Here is a 12395-nt window from a genome sequence, read left to right on the forward strand (position 1 = left end):
ACTGTCTGATGTTATCCTGCGGGCACAACACCCAACCTTGTTTCATTCAGGTCATCAATCATTAAACTACTGATTCTTGTGCGACCTAAGAACTTCACATGTTTCCCCACGCCACCCTACGTGACAAAAAGGCCTCAAAGCGGATGCCAACAACGAGAACCTACCCGCCGGTGTCCGGCTTCCCTTATCACTTCAGTTCGTTTTGTTGCAGAAGAACCTTTTTCGCATGCAAAAAAAGTACACACATCAGAATTGGCTACTGAAGCAAGTTTACTCATCTAAGCTGTATGTGTTGTCCTTCCTCTACTGTAACTAAATACAAGTGTTTTTGGGATGTTCTGGGCGCAGCTACAGGCTTCAGTACTAGCTTGGATTAAACCGAGATTGCAGCACAAAGTATTGTGATGTGGTTGCCACTGACACTTCTGCAGAAGGGTGGTAAGGAAGGCTTATGGAGAGATCGAGATTGAGGTCGGTGCTGCTGCTGCTGCCGTCGTCGCTGGAGAAGTTTAAGACCTTTGCTACAGTCGTGCAGTCCTGAGCCATGGACACGTCTTGTTGTTTGAAGGTAGCGAAGGGGTTAGTGATCAGCTCGATGGGTCGGTGAGTCTGAGGGTCGAGGCCACGGCCGAGGAGCTTCCTCTTGATGGTTGTATTCCAGTAGTTCTTGATCTCGTTGTCGGTCCTACCCGGCAATCGCCCTGCTATGAGAGACCATCTGAAACCATCAAACAGATCAATTCATGCTCAAGTATTGGGATCATCTTATCTCACTGGCATCATATTCACAGGAAAAGAAGGAGGTGATCTCGTATGTACTTGTTCCCAAGCAAGCCATGGAACTTGATGATGAGCTCGTCTTCTGCCGCCGTAAAGTTGCCGCGCTTGAGATCGGGGCGGAGGTAGTTTATCCACCTGAGCCGGCAGCTCTTGCCACATCGAAGCAGACCTTCAAGAGCAGGCAAATCCCCAGTAGATAACAACTGCAAGCGACATACGATTAACCCTAAGCTTCTCAGAATAAGGTACCTACCTGCAGCTTTGGGGAGTGATCTCCAGCAGCCTTCGCCATGGGCCTTGATGTAAGAGATCAGCTTCTCGTCTTCCTCTTTCGTCCAAGCTCCCTTGTTCGTATGAGCCTTCTCACAGGACGGAGACCTGCCCATGCTGGCTAGCTATGGTGGTTTCAAGCTGAAGAAGAAAGAAGAGAAGAGATCAAAAGGGAGAGGTCGAGTGGTGGGACGAGGGAAGAGAGTCGAATGCTCGATTTATATGAGAGAGGAGGTGAATCGAGTACTGAGCTCATCGACACTAATCCTTGAGCAACTCACTTGATTGAGTTGTGTTTGGCTGGATTTGGTCGGTAGCTCTATTTTTCAGTAAACATTTCCTGTTCCATTAGCACATGATTTCATTTCCTTGTTCATTTTGTTATCTACTTTCTCTCTCTATCTGCATCATCTTTATCCATCTCCACTTGCAGCCTTTTAGGACATCACAGCCGGCCATCTTTTATGGGTGCCAGAAATCAAACTTGCTTCATACATCTAGGTTTTTGTGAGCAGAAGAACGAGAGAGAAAACAAATAGAGATGGCAAAGGACTACCTGCCCAACATGGCACAGTCCCTGATGTCCTCGATTCACTGTGCCATTACAGGTAATGCTCTCGGGACTGATGGTGTTCGTTGCACCTAACGTTGGTTTGAGAGACAGATTTCTGAGTTGGCACGCCACTTGAACTGTAATGTTCTTCTATGCAACATAGCAACATATTTTTAGTATTTATTGTTACACGAAATTCGTTGACCGGTGAGTCAGCTCGATTGGATTTAGTGTCAAAAGCATAGGTCCTTTAAGGTTCCACGTAAGCTATCACACTGGATTAAGTGGAAAGTGAGTGTGGAAGACTAGTTTGTGAGGAGCAATTGGCCCGTGGTTGGTGGCTTACGGATGTCTTGAGGTGTGGTTTGTTCGTTGGAGAAGACAGAGTCTGGTCTAAGAAGCGCTTTACTTAGCCAATGGATACCACATCCCCTAGAGTCTTGCTTACTTACGCGAAGAGCCCTGCACAACAGGTCAGCGTCAGGAAGATGTCCTAACCCAACCACTCCAATGGAGATTGAGAGTTATCAAGGAAGAGTTGTGAGAAGAGATAGTGAAAGATGGGGGCATCTTTCCAAGGGCGATACTAGTACTGGACGATCATGATGTCTTCCCTTGTTTGGGCTCTTGACTTATTTCGGTGAAACAGAGAGTGGTCCCTATCCTTTTGTCCGAAAGGAAAGGTCGAAAGAGTTGAGCCATACCGTCGATCATCAATACGGGTGCATGGGCCTTGCTTCAATTGGGACTGGAGATGTCAACGACGTATGGGTCTTGCAAAGCCCTTTCGGGAGGTTGAGATTGTTAGGAATCGTGGGCCGATCTCTTGTCAATGGACGTAGAGGGTTGTTGAGAGTTTTCATGTCATTGCTTCGGTGGTTTCCTTGGTCCGTGATGGGATGAGTTGACAATACCGTACTTTCCCCTAATTATTTTAAGAACCTTCTAGTTCAGTTAAATTGATGATGTATATAATATGTGTATTCTTTAAATAAGGGACTTCAATTTTAGGAAGACTAATAATTAGAGCTGGTGATTAAGAACTCGGGAGAATGTATGATGACTAGAAGGTTCAAGGTTAGAAAAAATTAATATTGAGGTGTAGAATGTAAATACCACAGACGACGAAACTAATATGAAAATACTAAATAGTATGAGGACTAATATGTAAGAATACCTATCTATGTATAAACCCATTCTACCTTCCCGACTCACTTCACCGATCACATCTTTTGGGGCTTCCACAGAGCGAGAGGCTCCGAAGCGACGGGAAACTGCACAGGCCGCTGCTGCGGGGCTCGCGCACCGGCGATGGCTGCCGTCTCCGCCCCCGTCCCCGTCCCCGCCCCCTCCTCCACCTTCAACCTAGGCGGTCTCTGCTCCGATCCGCCACCGCCGCTCCGCCCCTCGGGTGAACAGCTAAAGTACTGCTCCGAAGCACTAGATTTCTTCAAGGAGAAGCTCAGAACCCCTACTAGGATCGCCCAGGAGTTCCACCGTCTCCAGGTCTCACTCGATCCCTCTCTTGCCGCCGTCTTCATCGGATAGCGCATTTGAATCTCGATCTAGGATAACGTTCAATTTCTTGCCTTTTGTTTGTATTTCTTTCTTTAACCTTGTGGACCTTTTTTTGGGGTAATAAGTTTAATTTTTGAACGCTTGATTTTTTTTAATTGTTGATCTCGGTGCTTCCTCCAAGAAATCTGAGATCTTGGTTTGGGTGTGCTTTTTTGCCAGGAGATGAGGCCAACGATGGATGAGATTGTGAGAAAGTGTTCCGTGGCTCTGCGAGATGCAAACTTGGATAAAAATCGCTACACAGATATTCTCCCATGTAATTGCACAGAGGGATCTTCTTTTCCAAATAATTGAAGCATTTTGGTTATCTTGGAATTCTGGCGTAGAAGGTTTCTTAGTTTCCTTTTTTCTCTTTCAGTTGACAATAACAGGATCGTTCTCAATTCAACAAGGGACAGCACCTCCTTGAGGAACAATTATATCAATGCGAGTCTTATTGGGGTACAGTCACCCTACTAGCACTATTATTTTGTCATGTTGACCTTGAAAGAGGATAGTTATGCTCAGTGGACCAAGTCGGTGAACATGCTTGATGAGTATTTTTCTTTGACCTTGACAAATCTTAAATGCAGCTAGCATCTGGTGAAAAAGTCTCGCAGTTTATTGCTACACAAGGTCCACTCCCTGAGACCTTTGAAGATTTTTGGGAGATGGTATTTGAATATCGTTGTCCTGCAATCGTGATGCTAACACGTGTTGATAATCACAGGGTACTTATTTTATTGCAATTTATGTTGTAAAATCTTTTTTTTATTGATATCATCTTTGATGTTACTGGTTTCACCATTCAAGATTTATCCATGAGTATTATATGTTCTGTGAGTCAAATCATTATGCTGTCCCTATTTCTTTTCAAGTTTTGCTGCTGACTTCCATCAACCAACATAGATATATTGCTATTCAAATGGAAATAAACTTCTTGTTAGAGATAGCATTGTATAATTATGTAAAAATTGCATACTATTGCATGCTAATAATCTTGACTTAATTGACCAAACAAAGAATCGCTAATGGTACACTACGACATATTTCATTTGACCTTCTTTTAGGTTTATAAGAATTAGTTCGACATTACATTGACTCTCAAACACAATAATATGCCTAAATGAGACTCTAATATTCATTAGGGGTATTGTGATAGCTACCAAAATGAATACTGTCTTCTTATTGCTTTGGCAGACATTCTTCGTGTTTGCCTTAATTGAACACTAATTCAATAATCACTTATAGGAAGGAAACACCGATTTAAAATTAGAAATGACATGGATATCTTATGATGTTGTTAGCTGACTGCTACTAGAAGGAAAATGAAAACAAGAGATGATTCGCAACTTTAACATCTAGAGGATGGTATATAAGAAGATGAAACATGCCAATTCAAGTTTCATCTATCATTGTTATTCTCTGATAACTTAGATGAATCTCTTTCTATACATAGACACATGCATTGGTAGGCTACTGGATTTCATCTGGACATGATATTCTTTCATCTATAATTCTTTTTCATATTTCTTCTTGTTGATTTGAAGCTCTGTAATTTTGTCTAGGCTACTACTGCTTTTTTTTGTAGAATTACCATTCAATAGATGATGCAACAATTCCATGATTTGCACAATTTTCTGCAAATATACTTTAATTCACCTTGTTCTCACTGCTGTTACATCGTGCTCCATTATCTTGAACAATTATCTTTATCTCGGAAAACTGGCAGATGATGAGGAAATGTGCTAATTATTTTCAAGCACAAAATGGGCTCAGAGAATTTGGAAAAATCAGTATTGAGACGAAATATACGAGAACATCTGATTCTTCATTAGTGCTGCGCTGCTTGGAAGTGAAACACAAAGAGGTGAAACAAACGTTGATTTTCTTCTGACATTTCTGTTTGTCCTTACAGGGATATAAAAATGCAATTATGGCGTTATTTTACATGTTTAACAATTTATCTCTCTTTTACCTTTTTTAATAAGACTTTTCAACAATTTGTCTGCTAATGTTAATAGTCACTATAAACTATATTGACAACATGCCAAAAGTTTTGGTAAAGTGTGCACATATATTATAAACTTATGCTTTTTACTTATTGAAGCAATTTTCTTAATTAAAGGTTACCTTTATGTTGTTGGTTTGGGGACAGGAAGCTTGTCTGAGCTGTATTATGGGCTAAGAAAACATTCTGTCAAACTTTCCTGATCTTGTTATATGTTATAGCGCATCTGAAATGGATTAGCAAGATACATGACCTTTTAACAGTGTTGTGTCAGTTTCAAGTGATTTCTTTCTTGGTTCATTTGAATTTTGTGTTCTTGCAAATCCTCTATGTAGTGATTTTTTTTTTCTATCAATATACTTAGACTGCTTATTGTTAGTGGAAACTTCTATTTTGATCTTTACTTGTTTCCTTAATGGTGAAATTTTATTTCCGGTTGCTTTTCTTGTAGTTGGTGAAACCAGCCCTTTCGGTTCTCCATATCCAGTACCCTGAATGGCCTGATCATGGGGTGCCTGAGGTTACTGCATCAGTTCGGGAAATTTTTGAAATGACACATCATTTACCACCAGAAATTGGCCCCATTGTTGTGCATTGCAGGTTCAGAACTCAACAATTTGCTCATTTGCCTTAATATCCTTCTCCTCACCGAATCCGAAGCCTGACACACTATGTTCTTTTTGCTCAGTGCAGGTATTGGGAGAACTGGTACGTATTGTACCATTCACAACACACTGCAAAGGGTTCTCATTGATGATATGTCTTCTTTAGATCTTAAGAAAACTATTTCTGAGTTCAGATCACAACGGCTAGGGATGGTTCAGACAATGGTATCTCCAATTCCTCATGTTTCTTTTATTCTATACTAACATATAGATACACAATAATCTGCTACATATAGTTTTCTTTTATCTAATGGAATTAGGAGTCTTGACAAGAAATGGCTTCAAAAGAAAATAAAAAACATTTGTTAACACTTAACAGCAACATTACCAGTTAAATGTTGAAGAGTATCCACACTAACCTTTTGTGGGATGAATCTGATCATCTGAGCCTTTTTTCTGTTTATGCTGGATGATATATAATACTCAAGAGTACGGAAGGCTGAATGTGAGATCGGCAAAATAAATTACAGAATTGTCTGTCAATGAGACACTTCTCCATATATTTGTTGCTGAACCTCATAAGTCTATATATATATATATATATATATATATATATATATGTATAAGGCAAGTGGAATTTTAGTAATATCTCAACAGCAGAAGGATGAAATGTTAAGCTCTTGGGATTGACATTCATATTGATATCATGAATAAACCAAAGATCCAATGGAACAAATATCAGTAGGAACTTAATTGTCCAGATATATTGATATAATGAAAATTGATTAGGACCCAATATTATCATAATACGTTGAACATGGGAATTGTGCATATGACAATACATGCACATGTGACTAATATCATATTGTACTAATCAACTTTGTTACAACTTGAACTGCCAGTGCTGTCTATAGGAAATCAATCAATAAAAAGATGATAATAGGCAATGGATAGTTGTTGAGACCATGAACTGCAGGAATTATACTGCTGATCTATTCATGGACTTTAATTGTCAGGAACAATATTTCTTTTGCTATGATGCAATCGTGGATGAACTAGAAGAACTCCTCTCCAGGTCCGCACACTAGAAGCTCTAGAAGGTACCTCTGCATATTATGCATCTACTAATGCTGATTGAGTACTTAACAGGACATTATGAATCAAACAAGAGTGGTAAAGAAAAATGTGATGACTCTATCTTCTGCTTCATGTGTTCTAAGAGCCTGTTTCTCATCAAGACCGCCGAGGATACTACAATTCTTGTGATAACAACTTGGTATATTCTTTGTTTCGTGTTTTGTATCAGACTGCACATAGGATATTAATCCTAGAAGTCCAGCATAAGTTTGCGGATCCAACACCAACAATTTCGGCCTAAAGGATTTATGCATGCCTTGTTTACAGTCCATCAGCACGTTGTCGAAGCAAAGAAATCGTCATGATGATGAGATTACAGTCAGAAATCCTGTTGATGCTTTAGATTTCCTAAAGCCAGTTGTTTCTGTGTTGTTGCATGTCTCATCTAATTGATTCTTTGTAGTTGACTTCTTATGTTATAGTCTACACATTGCTTCCACATGTATGAGACATTTGAAACATGAGATTTTTGGACATTAAAGATCATTAACTATTCAGGATATCAAATTATTACCGATTGACTTACTTTGACTCTTAACACCTTGGAATTATTCCGTTTGAGAGGGTTTCTCAGATTTGTGTGTGGGTTGCATGGCTGAAATCTAACACATATTCCAGCCAAAAGTGTTAATTCTTCCTTCTTGACGGATTTGGTTCTCAGCCGTGTACGTAAAAAGTATTTAGATTTGGTCGAGAGGGTATCGGATGTTCGACCTGATGTCAACCCACAAACTGATGTGAATGGATGGATTTTTTAATTTGATCTTTCTGACACTCAGATTAGTAAATAAATAAATAAATAAATATATGCTCATTTCATATCATATAACTTCATGAGTTAATACCTAACTCTGACCCACCACATCATGTATATATCTGATCACGTGGAGAATTTAACTTAATCAGGTTACTCGGCATTGTTAATGCTCGAACGAAGATCACCTGTCTCGCTCAGGCAGGGAACACGAGAAAGAGGGAGCGAGATCGGTGCACCGCTCCCTTATAAATACCGACCTCGGTTGCCGTTTCTCATCTCATCGCCCTCCCCCCCGCCTCATCATTTGATCGCTGCCTCCTTCGCTTCCTCTGGTTGTTCTCCTTCGGCATCTCGAGACTCCTGGGTTCGATCCCCTCCTCATCTTTGCCGAATTTTCTTGTTTCGTTTGATGGATTCTTTTCTGATCTCTTGTTAAGTCTTCTGATGTATGATTGTTAAGTCTTGGACATGTTTCTGGATTCTTCACATCAAAGTGTGTTTTCTTCTTTTTCTGGCAGGATTACCGAGTTTGGGTTGAAGGTTCGGTGCAGAGGCAAAAGGATCGCACTGCTCGATCTCGGAGGCCGACAACTTCGACCTGGAAGCCGTTCGATGATCGGTCATTAGGCGAGATCTCGACGACGGCAAATCTCAGGCCGGTCGGTAGCTGTGGAAGCATGTACTCCTCGGGCGCGGGGCGATCGTTGCTGGACACGCCAGCCTCATCGAATCGGGATTCGTTGAAGCCTCACGCGATGGTTCGATCGGTAGTTTTCTTCCGAGGGCTGCCGGTGGGGGCATGATAGCACATGAGATCATGCCTCGAAGGAGGCTTTTGATTATGATCAGGTACAGAGTGTTGCCCCTGTTTGCATCTTACAGTATAACAAATAGATTTGCTTGAGAAATTTGCTAACTAATTGATCGATAGAGAAACAACACTTCACCTTGGACTAAGAGATCGACTAGTAGGTATATGGAAAACAGGACTTTCTCTGAAAGCAGAACCAAGTACATAAAGAGACGGTTACGGTTGTAGGAAGGAGATGGTGTTAGGATATGCTCATGGATACTAGTAAAACAGAAATTTACTAATATTATTGGATAGAATTCCTATTTATTCAAAAATATGCCAACATATATTTTTTCGTTGTGTAGTATATGGAGTAGATTGAAAAACCAATTACTGTACAAAAACATTAAAAAGACCATACAAATCCAAATTATTATTTATATTGCACATATAATATTAGGAAAGTCTTCACATGCACTTCTGACCTAAATAAACTTTAGAAATCACTTCTAAGTTTTAGCTAAGGCAAATTACATGACTGTAGTGTCAGGTATCAGATTCAAAGAATTGAGGAGGGCATATGTAATTTAGATAAGATCAATGGAAAATATTATATGCAAGTCAAGCATGCAAAAATTGCACAGCCAGTTAAACTTGCATAGCAGAAATTAGTCGGTTCAACCATGATTGATTTGATCTAAATTTAAGCTGATCTAGATGTTCTTTTTCTTTGGATGAAAGAATGGGAGCAATGTTATGCACAGAACGTATTCATATGATAAGAAGTACAAGATAAAAGATCATTCATTATAAACATGTAACGAAAGAAACAAGGGCAAAAGTAACCACAAAGAATATTGAACACTTTCTTTCTTTCCTTCCTCTTTTTTTATTCCTTTTTTTTGTTGCTTTTTTTGCCTCTGGAGGAAATCAACCAGTTGGGTGTAGCCAGCCCACTATTTTTTTGGCTTGTCATGCTCGTCTTCTTCCTCTGCTTCATTGTGCAGTTACTCTTGCTTGCCCTCCTGCGGCTCCTCTTCATCGTCAGGCCAGCTGAAGCCTGCATCGAAAGCTGATGATGGTGGAACCCTTGCCATCCTGACGATCTGAGTTATATCTGCCACACTCTGAAGGGAATAGGTGGGCATGTTGTCATCCTTCTTGCGGTACGTTGCTTGTGCTGCTTCTGTTAGCTCTCTAGGCAAATTTTTCAAGAACCAGAGGTGTTCCCTTATCTCCTTGATCGTTATCCTCTGCAGAAAGAGATTTAACATGTTATATATCAAACCCTAAATTCCTTTTCTCCAACAACTCCGTGACGATGTCGATCTCCCACACCACATTTCACAAATTTAACATGTTGCTTATCTTCACAAATTTTACCAGCAACTCACTCATTTCTCAGGTTACACACCATAAAGTTTTATGAATTACCTTTGCAGGGTTGGCCACAAAGATCCGAGAGAGAAGATGCCTGCAGTCCTGGGAGAGATGAACATATTCGGGTATCTTGTACTGAACACTCCTTATTCTCTGCAATCAAAGCTAGAACATCAAGTGCCGAATGGTACAAAACTCATGTCCTGCTTAGTAACATAGGAAGCAGAGGAGAATGGAAACAAAATCACAGGCATTTAAGTTCAAAAAGATTTCACCTCAATGGTCTTCCTGAAATTTTTCTTGTCATCTGGGTCTTCAAAGGGGTAGGCTCCCACCAACATCACATACAATGTAACACCACAGGACCATACATCTGCCATCTATATCGACATATACACCTCTTAGGACAAGCTAACAAGATAGCATCATAAGGGGAACTTTTTTGAAGACAATAACATGACAAAACTCCTACCATGTACATGCATCAGATTTTATATGCTGGAGTAGGTAAACAAATTAGATGTGGTAAAATTATATGCAAAATGTTCATCCAACTTGACAGTGTCCATATCCATGATAAGTCAATAGCTACATCAAAAATGTTTCTGAATTGTATTCAGGTATCAAAGACTCTTCTCTCATAATTTTTTTTGTCACAAAATAAATCTTAGGATGGTGGAGGCATTAAATTGTATAATAAAGTCATTCATTCACAATTCTACGATATTTTGTTTTTTTTTTGTTTTTGTTTTCACCGTGACCAACTGATCTTGTCCTTTGCAAATCTTAGTGACTTTCTTACTCTCAAATAAGACTTTGTCATCTCACATAGATTACATCAAACATATCGTTGTAGGCCCCACAATGTCTTCAAAATATCCACAAAACCAGTCTGAAGAGAATCAATTTATGATGCTCACCTTTCCATCGTACTCTCGCTGGGAGAGGACCTCAGGAGCAATGTATGCAGGGCTTCCCACCGTCGATTTCGGCCGCGAGTGAAGCACAGATGACTAAATTCTCCACACGAAAAGGTAAGTATAAACAATTTTGTTCATAGGAATGGAAATAGAACTTGCAATCGGAGACCACATAAAAGAATATTATGATTAACCTTAGAGTAACCAAAGTCGCAGATCTTGAGTCGAGGTGCCGGGCTGCCATCAAGCAGAGTGTTCTCCATCTTCAGGTCTCGATGGCAAATTTGCTGTAAACATCGGACTCAATCAGACAATTCCAAATGAAATTTGCATTTCTTTTACAGATTAAAACTGATTTATGATTTTACCATGAAGTGGCAGTAGCTGACGCCGCAGATGAGCTGCTGAAAGAAGTACCTCGCCTAGAGATGCAGCAACAGAGCTTTAGAGCAGAATCAACAAGGAAGAAGATGAAGGGAGGGGTAATACCTCGTCCTCGCTGAATCTTCCCGTCACGCAGATCCGCTCGAAGAGCTCTCCACCGGCGGCGTACTCCATGACGATCCCCAGATGCGTGGGCGTGAGCACAACCTACAACGACGGAACAAGAGATCAAGGAACCGATCTTTCTCGTTCCTCAAGAGGTACGTCGACGAATCATGAAACCCTAAGCAGACGCGACGAGGAGCCAAAGCCCACCTCCTTGAATCTGATAATATTGGGATGCCGAAGCGACCGGTGATTGATGATCTCCCTCGCCACCTTCTCATCGATCTAACCCCTCGCAAAGAATTCAAGAAACAAGAAACACGATAGTGCTCCGTTCTGAACGACCAAATCCCACGAGAAGATGACATCGGAAGAGGGCCAAAGAACGAACCTTTTCACCTCTGGGGATGTACTTCATGGCGACGAGCTCCTTGGTCTCCTTGTTCCGCATCAACCGGGCGACTCCAGAGTTCCCCGACCCGATATCTCTCACCACCTCGTACTTCTCCATCCCCTTGCCTTCCGGCAATCTTCCCCGGGGGTAGAGGTCGATCGGCCGATCTTTGCGCGACGACGAAAGCCGGATGCTCGTCGAGGCTCGGCCAAAGACCAACCGAGGAGGAGGAGGAGGAGGAAGAGGAGGAAGAGGAATCTGGCCTTCTACCTCTCGGTCGTCGTCTTCTACGATGCGAATCGTGTGAGGAAGAATCTCGGGTATATCTCTGCGTCGCGCTCGCCTTCCTTCGATCACCGCTTTCCGGGGGACGAGAACAAACCGATGCGATAAATATGAGTCTCCGGCAGAGAAATAGGAAGAAAAAGAATAGGTTTACGTTTTATGGCCTAAATTACATATTTGCCCATGCAATGTACGGTTTCGAGGACTCTCTTAGTGTTAGAGATCATAATGGCCATTGCATTACGAGGCAATAACAGACAAGAACAACAAGAAGGCTGTTAAAGGGTAGTATTGGAATTTAGACGTCGGGGTTGAGGACGGTCTTCCTAATTTGACTAAGATATCATTTTTCATTATATTGAAGAACCCTAAATGACTTGGGATCGAGCTTTTAATTGAACACTGGTTTATTTCATAGATTAAGGTTTCAAATCACCTCTTCTATAAATTTAAATCCGTCTGAT

General features: G+C 41.0%; 3 protein-coding genes and 1 long non-coding RNA gene across 8 annotated transcripts; 2 read left to right on the top strand and 2 right to left on the bottom strand.

The window, feature by feature from the left end:
• Positions 1-363: 363 nt before the first annotated feature.
• LOC135613843 (MYB-like transcription factor 4) lies at positions 364-1166 on the bottom strand. Its single transcript, XM_065110862.1, has 3 exons — positions 1034-1166; positions 820-949; positions 364-718 (listed from the first exon to the last, which is right to left on the bottom strand). Exons 1-3 carry the CDS (start codon positions 1164-1166, stop codon positions 364-366), a joined length of 618 nt encoding a protein of 205 aa, XP_064966934.1.
• A 1662-nt stretch (positions 1167-2828) lies between these two features.
• Positions 2829-7438, top strand: LOC135614761 (protein-tyrosine-phosphatase PTP1-like). 4 transcript variants are annotated; one of them, XM_065112465.1, is made up of 9 exons: positions 2829-3109; positions 3341-3437; positions 3540-3622; positions 3754-3891; positions 4893-5030; positions 5623-5771; positions 5860-6001; positions 6793-6876; positions 7083-7438. In XM_065112465.1, exons 1-8 carry the CDS (start codon positions 2915-2917, stop codon positions 6862-6864), a joined length of 1014 nt encoding a protein of 337 aa, XP_064968537.1. In that variant the 5' UTR covers positions 2829-2914; the 3' UTR covers positions 6865-6876; positions 7083-7438. The 4 variants fall into 4 exon arrangements, 3 of the variants coding, with proteins under 3 accessions (XP_064968537.1, XP_064968538.1, XP_064968536.1); XM_065112466.1 differs by having other exon boundaries at positions 6793-6851; positions 6926-7438; XR_010487712.1 differs by having other exon boundaries at positions 5865-6001; positions 6793-7438.
• Positions 7439-7854: 416 nt separating this feature from the next.
• LOC108953223 (uncharacterized) lies at positions 7855-12219 on the top strand. 2 transcript variants are annotated; one of them, XR_001978843.2, is made up of 7 exons: positions 7855-8034; positions 8189-8519; positions 9471-9629; positions 9906-9968; positions 10700-10877; positions 10974-11052; positions 11139-12219. It is a non-coding gene; the product is annotated as an uncharacterized LOC108953223 (long non-coding RNA). The 2 variants fall into 2 exon arrangements; XR_010487713.1 differs by having other exon boundaries at positions 7856-8034; positions 10980-11052.
• LOC135614762 (serine/threonine-protein kinase SAPK7-like) lies at positions 9209-11777 on the bottom strand. The gene is made up of 9 exons (XM_065112467.1): positions 11644-11777; positions 11463-11537; positions 11253-11354; positions 11132-11185; positions 10958-11050; positions 10764-10856; positions 10119-10223; positions 9898-9996; positions 9209-9716 (listed from the first exon to the last, which is right to left on the bottom strand). The coding sequence occupies exons 1-9, from the start codon at positions 11761-11763 to the stop codon at positions 9471-9473; spliced, it is 987 nt and encodes a 328-aa protein (XP_064968539.1). The 5' UTR covers positions 11764-11777; the 3' UTR covers positions 9209-9470.
• Positions 12220-12395: the final 176 nt, after the last annotated feature.

The sequence above is a fragment of the Musa acuminata genome, chromosome BXJ2-6, assembly GCF_036884655.1.
Source record: "Musa acuminata AAA Group cultivar baxijiao chromosome BXJ2-6, Cavendish_Baxijiao_AAA, whole genome shotgun sequence".
Taxonomy (NCBI): domain Eukaryota; kingdom Viridiplantae; phylum Streptophyta; class Magnoliopsida; order Zingiberales; family Musaceae; genus Musa; species Musa acuminata.